The sequence below is a fragment of the Arachis hypogaea genome, chromosome 12, assembly GCF_003086295.3.
Source record: "Arachis hypogaea cultivar Tifrunner chromosome 12, arahy.Tifrunner.gnm2.J5K5, whole genome shotgun sequence".
NCBI lineage: Eukaryota > Viridiplantae > Streptophyta > Magnoliopsida > Fabales > Fabaceae > Arachis > Arachis hypogaea.
The window spans coordinates 12813599-12821098 of record NC_092047.1 but is presented as its reverse complement, the minus strand read 5'-3'; the positions used below and the strand labels follow the sequence as shown (position 1 = coordinate 12821098).

General features: G+C 33.1%; 1 protein-coding gene across 5 annotated transcripts; it reads left to right on the top strand.

The window, feature by feature from the left end:
• On the top strand, nucleotides 1-2228 carry LOC112726896 (casein kinase 1-like protein HD16). 5 transcript variants are annotated; one of them, XM_072208842.1, is made up of 5 exons: nucleotides 1-227; nucleotides 803-988; nucleotides 1290-1415; nucleotides 1622-1750; nucleotides 1842-2228. In XM_072208842.1, exons 2-4 carry the CDS (start codon nucleotides 848-850, stop codon nucleotides 1631-1633), a joined length of 279 nt encoding a protein of 92 aa, XP_072064943.1. In that variant the 5' UTR covers nucleotides 1-227; nucleotides 803-847; the 3' UTR covers nucleotides 1634-1750; nucleotides 1842-2228. The 5 variants fall into 5 exon arrangements, 4 of the variants coding, with proteins under 4 accessions (XP_072064943.1, XP_072064942.1, XP_072064945.1 ...); XM_072208841.1 differs by having other exon boundaries at nucleotides 10-624; nucleotides 803-948; XR_011868325.1 differs by having other exon boundaries at nucleotides 37-624; nucleotides 803-968.
• The last annotated feature ends 5272 nt before the right edge of the window (nucleotides 2229-7500 follow it).

Genomic DNA, 7500 nt, shown 5'->3' with positions numbered 1-7500 from the left:
AACCCCCTTCCCCTAACTCCCTCCCCCCTTTGTTCCTCATTCAGAATCAGAATCAAAAGCAAATCTTCAAAGTCTATAAATTAGGGTTCTACCGGCGCCGTTCGTTGTTGTCGGCACCTCTGCGGCTTCTTCCTTCCCTCTGTCGTGTCGCCGTCGTCTCGCCGCTCGCCGTCGCGCTCAAATAGAGGAAGAATCATCGCAAGCGCCGTTGTTTCCTCCTCCTCTCGGTCAAGCCGTCTTTTTATTTTTATTTGTTTTAGGTTCATTTTTGTGTTGTTTGGTTTAGTCGAAGCAATCGGCGAAAATTTGCAGGTTTGGAGTTGTGTGTAATCTGTTTAGATGGTGAAACTTGAAGCTAATAACTTGTTTGGCTTCTGTTTATGTATGTATTTTATTCTGGTTTTGTGTAATATAGTTTAAATTATTGACCGACAAATGGTGATATAAGAAGTACTGTGTGTTAAATTTGGAATGCTGAAAGCGACTGGTTGCATTTTATGCTTTTAGAGACATTCCTTTTCTTGTTGGATTGTGGAGTATATTTTGTTGAAAGTAGAACCTTTTTGTTGGTATCTACTGCCTTTTCAGTATGCTACTTTCTTTATGCTGTTATCTGCGGGCAAGGTGTGGCAAGTTCCACAGATATTTTTCACCCTACTTTTTCAAATTATACTGTAGATATAGATAGATATTTTCAGTTCATCTTCCATGCTCTTTTCTTGCTACTGAAAAGGTTACTGAGTGGATGCTTCGAACTCATTTCTCTATTGATTTTATTTATTTATTTATTTTTTAATTGCAGAGGACTTTTGCGTAATTTGGGCGAATGAAGTGTTCTATGATTTGAATGGGGAGACGATGCCAGAGTTGGGAAGTGGAGCTAGAAGGTCGAAATGGCTTGGTGATCTTCAGCCTGGTCCACTACCCGTTGATGAAGGAGAAAATTGGGTACAACCTGCTCAGAACAGGTCTAGGAGGAGAGTTGGAGGTGGAAGAGGAAGAGGGGATAATGCTACAACTATTTTGTTAACTTATTAAATTTGCTGAATATAATAATTATTTATTTAATGCATTTATTACAGGCTTTTCTGTTTTGTTAATGTCTTAAACTGGTGTTTATTATTTTGTTTCGAAAATATGAGATAGTTGTAGAATTTTGATATTTTTAGAACAAAATTTATTATATATTTTTATATTGGTTCTTGTCATGCTTATTCAAGCATGCAGTGAAGGTTTGTTCTTAATTTTTTGTTACCTCTCATGAGTTGGTTATTCTTTTGGTGGTACAGGTACAAGTTGGTAACTCTCATGTTTACAAGATAGAAAGAAAATTGGGTAAAGGTGGATTTGGCCAAGTTTATGTTGGCAGAAGGATGAGTGGTGGTTCTGATCGAACTGGTCCTGATGTAATTGAGGTGATGTTAAAAATTCAATCTCTTTTTAAGGATTTACTGAAATACTAATAAATCCTACATGGGATGATACATTGGCATGATAAATTGGTCTACATGTTGATTATGATCAGAGACCTGATATATTTAGGTTCGTCAATGTTTGAATGTTGTGAATTTCGCATGATTATATTATTCTTCTCAGTGTTGATAATATCCTATTCCTTCAGGGGAACAATTAGGTATGCAAGTGTACATGCACATTTAGGTAGGATTGGAAGCCAAAGGGATGATCTTGAGTCCCTTGCATACACGTTAATATTTCTCATAAAAGGGAGATACCATGGCAGGGTTATCAGGTGCATTTTTTCAATCTATCTTTATTTCTTGTTTCCTGTTTAGAAGTTTTATATAATATATAATCTATTTATCTTTCCCTTTAATTTGCAGGGTGACAATAAAAGCTTTCTTGTTTGTAAGAAAAAGATGGCCACTTCTCCAGAGTTGATGTCCTGCTTTTGTCCTCCACGGAGCTGTAAAACAGATGTTCGATATATTGGAGGCTCAGAATGCAGAGCACAACATGAAAGTAACGTTCCTAGAGCTTTACAATGAGAAAATAACAGATCGTGTTGCTCTTGAGGAGACTGTAAAATTTGTAGATGATAAGTCTAAAAGTTCTTTCGCTCTTATGGAGGATTGGAAAGGGGGCTTCCATTGATAATCCAGGAAGAATTGATTAAAAATTTTTTACACATATACTTCATATGTCTTAGCAATATAAGAACAGATCTGTAAAATAAATTGATATATATTGCATGGGGTTTTTTTCTTCTAGTCAACATTTAATAGATATGTCAAATCTTGATCAAATAAAAACAACAAAATAAATGGCAAACAAATAAAAAGATCTGGAATTTTTTTTACATAAATTAATTATATAAAATAAACTATAATTCACAAGACATAATATTTGTATGTCATTGTTGCTGAAATAATAAATGAAAATAATATTACTTCATCAATAAAATATGATGTTTTTAAATTAAAATATCTATATAGTGCATAGAAATAGAGAAAAATTGTAAAATCCACAAGGCGATAAATATCTATTTAAGAAGTCATTAAAACATAACTAAAGAAGTACATCCACCAAACATAACAAATAAATAGGCAATAACCAAAGTATTAAGTTTTATCTAGATTACTACTATAATATTTACATCTCATGGTTTGTGTGCATATTCCAAAACTCATTGGCCGACGCTATATTTTGTGACTTCTTATGGTTGATCCAACTCTGGAGTAAATGCACAGCGGTTATCATGCGAATATTGTGATCCTCAAGTTGCAATTTATTCATTATAAATTAGTATAAAAAATTTGGAAGTAAATATTAGAGAGTTGTTTTATAAATGCTCACCTTATTGTTACCATTTGGTTTAAACTCAAAAGTCATATCCATCCACTTCATCACCCAAGTTGCAGAGTTCAAGCTTGAACTACATTGAGGTATATCTTCTGGTCTTTTAATTTTGTAGTCATGAAATTGTTTATTATACTCTTGAATGCCATCATCTTTGTAAAAGTTTGACTTGATGACTTGCTCCAGTACGTCTGCCTAATTTCATTTAACTAGTTAGATAATAAAAACAAAATATCAGCAAATAAGCCCAATAAAAATTTTTCAAATCCTTACTAGTGTCTTGATAACACGTTTACGATAGTGAATTCTGTCATCATTAAAATGGGTGTCCAAGTGATAGATTGTGCGATCGCAAATCGAGATTACCATTAGATACCAGTGGTCACCCTCTTGAATAGGAACATATATCTAGACCATAAAATTTGCCCGTGAGTTATGTTTGTTAATGATGAAAAATTACATCCAACCATGAATATCCAAAAAATAAAATCTTACAAATTTTATGTCAGGAGTAGGTTGCATAAATTTATAAATATAGTGTTCCATCTTCTTTAAATTTATCTTGCTGAAGACATCCACCTAATTCATTAATGCAAACCAATATAACTGTTAGTACATGATAAAACATGGTTCTATATCAGCATTACATTTATAACTTATAATCAGTAAAATTATCTTGTTAGGGGTTATATAACATACCACAAATCTCGGTGGAAGTTGCCACGTTGTCTTGAAACTTATATTAGATTATTCATCAGTGCATCTCAATGCCGCAAATTCAAGAATCTGATCCATAGTCCAAATATAGTACTCGTTTATGCGAAAAATCAAATGTAAATTAATTAATAGATTATTTATGTACCTTATCAGTAATGGGTCTGTCAGGTATGAAATGTTCAAAATCTGATCTAGTTGCTCTGATTGTATCTGTTACCACAAGTTCTTTCCTGTATCAGTTAAAAACCAAAAACACATTAGATTGGTCCTCATTCATCGACAACACAGATAATATCAAATTAACTTATGATGGATCTAGCGAGGCTGAAAATGCATATGCACATGCCTTTATCTGATCTTCCAAAAGACGCATGGTTGGAGTTAGCATAAATTCACAATGCATTGACTACGAATGTTTGACACAAAAGTATTAGCAATACACAACTATATGATTAATTAGCAGTACTCATAAGAGACTATATAATTAAAGATTGGTGTCTAAATGGTAATTACGTCCGTAATGGAAAAGAAATAAACAGGTCTTCTATAGCCATTTGTGGATTGGCTCAGTGCATAAGACGCCTTGGATTTATTGGATAATTTGGACTCAATCTTTGGCTTTCTAATTCCGCCTGGGGTATTGAACGGTAATTTTTTCTGTGTCCCCATAGTGGTCTTACCCTAAAAAAAATAGATTCAATAAGTTCTTATTATCATATTAAGAATATAAGAGTAAAAAATACGAGTTGTTGTCCATTACTGCACATGCATTACCTTTGATATATTTTTCTTTTTTGTTGCGGCTCTTATAGTTGGGGATACTAGTTTGTCCATATTGATCTCAATTTTGAACGCATCATCGTGAATGAACGACCTCTTGTCCAGTTCGATAAGATCATCCTCATCGTATCGTCTGATATAGCAGTATGAATATCAATATCAGAACTCTTAGCCTTCAATCTATTTGAGAATGGACGTGTCTTTTGTACAGAACGCTTGGTCGGAGTCTTGAAATCATTGTTCAGACTGAGTTGTGAAATCATTGTCTCAATGTGGCTTACAGATTCAAGGATTTTATCAATCTGTTCGTCCCGAGCCATGTTTACAACTCATTGACTGCAAATATTTTAGGTAAAATAATGTCATATAAATGTAAAAATACAAAAAGAGGGAGGAAAAATGTTTATACTATATAGATTGTATGATATAATATAAATTGTATTATTGGTTGTCAAATTAAATTACCTCCATGCTACGGAGGACCTCTTCCACTTTACGAGACAATTCTTCACTTTTATTCAAATCCTTACTTTGAATAGCACCGTCATTGATAACTAGGTCATCCTGTAGAAAGAAAACATAAAAGATTAAATTACTCATAATACATTCTACTAAAATTTAAAAACTGATTACGTCTTACCTTAGCACTAGAAATTGTAGTTCCAATTTGATCACCAAGATCAACTGTGATAAAATCATAGTCTGTAGCCAATGACGTAATCTGTGTATTACATGCATCATTGAGGACTAAATCTTCGTTAGGAGAAATATCCATGATTATTATCAACCGAAGAATATTGTATGAGTAGATTTGATTGTAAGGCAAATACTTAAAATAATTTGTCAACGTATAATAAAATTAGTTGAATTGAGCACATATATATAAACCCAAAAAAGATAACCAAATTTTAATTCTATCTTTTATAAAATTTTTAAATTAAGTGAATAATCTTAAAACTGTTTAAGATATCTTATCTTTTGGTTAAAATCAAATACAAATAAAATTTTATCTTGATTTTTATTTACAATTTAACAAAGTAAATTTAATTTATTCATATGATTTTATCTTATCTAACATTATTTTTAAGTAGATAAATACTCAGATAATGATAATAATAAGATTAGAGCATCAGATTAATAATTAAATAAAAATAGTTTCAATACTGCTTGATAAGCATTATACGTAATCAAGCCCCCACCAATCGATTGAAATAATAATTATGGATACGTCAATCGATTGCACTTAGAAAACAATCGATTGAAATAGTAATTAAGTGTACTTCAATCGATTACAATAACAATACAATCGATTGAAAGTGAAATTTAGAATAATTCAATCGATTGCATTAAAATTCAATCGATTGAAACAGTAATTAACTGTACTCCAATCGATTACAATAACAAAACAATCGATTGGAACAGTCTTTAAGTGTACTTCAATCGATTGCACTAAAAAACAATCAATTGAATCAGCAATTGAGGGTACATCAATCGATTTCACTACCAAAACAATCGATTGAATCCAAACAAACACCTGATTGCAAGCATTCTTCAATCGATTAGTGTCAAGAACTGATTGCATCTTAATCTCAAGGATATAGTTAAACGTTTAAAAAAGATTTAGCTAAATTTAGTTCCAACAATTCAAACATACCTAGTACCTTTATGAACTCTCCATATGAATCATAAAAATGTACAAAAGTTCCACTGAATATTCAAGAACTCTACATGTGAATTAAGTTCCCAGATTTACATGCATAGATGAGATATTTTTGCTACTTTAGCTTCTTTGTATAATAAGAAAGTTAGATTGCAACATTAGTATTCACTAATCATCATGTTGGCACCACTGTTGCAATAGTAGCAGGCATCAATAAACTTTCACCATGGAAATAACTTGCAAAAACTTATGCTTCTGTTACATTTCATGAACCAGTGAGAAAGTTACAATCAATTCCAAAGTAAAATTCATAATATGATTTACAGGGATGAAATCATTTAAACTTGGCAAAATACTCAGTGAACAATAATACCTAGGACTCTCAAAAGTGAAATGACACATTTCATGTTACAGTGAAAATAACACCTAGATTTTGTCCTAGATTTTTTTGTAACTCAATAACATTAACTCTCATCCAAGCATCAATGGGGATCATAGGATCATGGGGAGTTCTAGATAACAATTTCTTCATGGTCCAGGCCTTGGGATGATGCCCCTTGGGTTTGTGATGCCTAGATTAGTGTATAGAAGATCAATTGCTTCTCCTTGACGATTGATAGCTTCAGTTTGCTTGTCTTGACGCTGCCTTATATCAGCAAAATGCTCTTCCACATATACTCTCATGCTTTGCAATTCATCCATCAAATCTCGCATTGTTGGCGAAGGAGGGGGTGGTGATGGGTGTTTCTGTGATTGTGCTTGCACCTCAGGGTCTTGTGGTTGTCCTTGGATCTGAGGTTCTTGGGCATCCGGATCTCTTCCCATCTGTCTTAGAATGCTGTCATCAATCTTGGCTACATTACTCAAGGAGACACTTTTCTCTTCACCCAAGTCAATTCCAAGCCAGGTGAAAATCTTGGTCCAATGGCAAGCATATCCTAAACCAACACTTGATTTTCCTTTCTGCATTTCAAGCATATGATGAACCATAAAATAAGACCAGTTTATCTCCTTTCCAGTCACCATATCCCAAAGCACTAGAATATCTTCGTTAAACAAAATTCCATTGTTATGTTTTCTTGTAATCAACATGTACGAAAACAAATTCATTAGTATACGCTGTTCATTACCCAAACTACTGCAACTTATATTACCTCTAGCATCCATATGTGGATTCTCATACTGTAGACTCTGCAAACCCACCATTATATTATATTCACCCCATTCCTTATCTGCCGCAATACCTCCAGTAAATTTTGTCCCATGATAAACTAAATTCCATTGTTCAGCTAATTGTTCCAAAGTAACTCTATAATGCCGTGACCCTAAATCAAACTCAATTAGCGGCATTGCCTCCTCACCAGTTTCATCAGGTTCAGGAACAACATAATTTAAAGTACTATAAACAGCCCTAACCAAGTGCGGGTAATAATCATCCTTAGTTTGTACAAAATCAGTCAAGTGTTGTGTTTGCAAAGCATTCCAGACTAAGTTATAATGTCTATCATGAATGAACTCGGCTGTTA

What these genes read in the sequence shown, in the direction of transcription:
- LOC112726896 (XM_072208841.1), top strand. Translation starts at nt 498, where the DNA reads ATGCTTTTAGAGACATTCCTTTTCTTGTTGGATTGTGGAGTATATTTT. An exon ending in TGCTGTTATCTGCGGGCAAG is followed by an intron (nt 625 to 802) that starts GTGTGGCAAGTT and finishes TTTTAATTGCAG; the next exon opens with AGGACTTTTGCGTAATTTGG. An exon ending in TTGATGAAGGAGAAAATTGG is followed by an intron (nt 949 to 1,289) that starts GTACAACCTGCT and finishes TTGGTGGTACAG; the next exon opens with GTACAAGTTGGTAACTCTCA.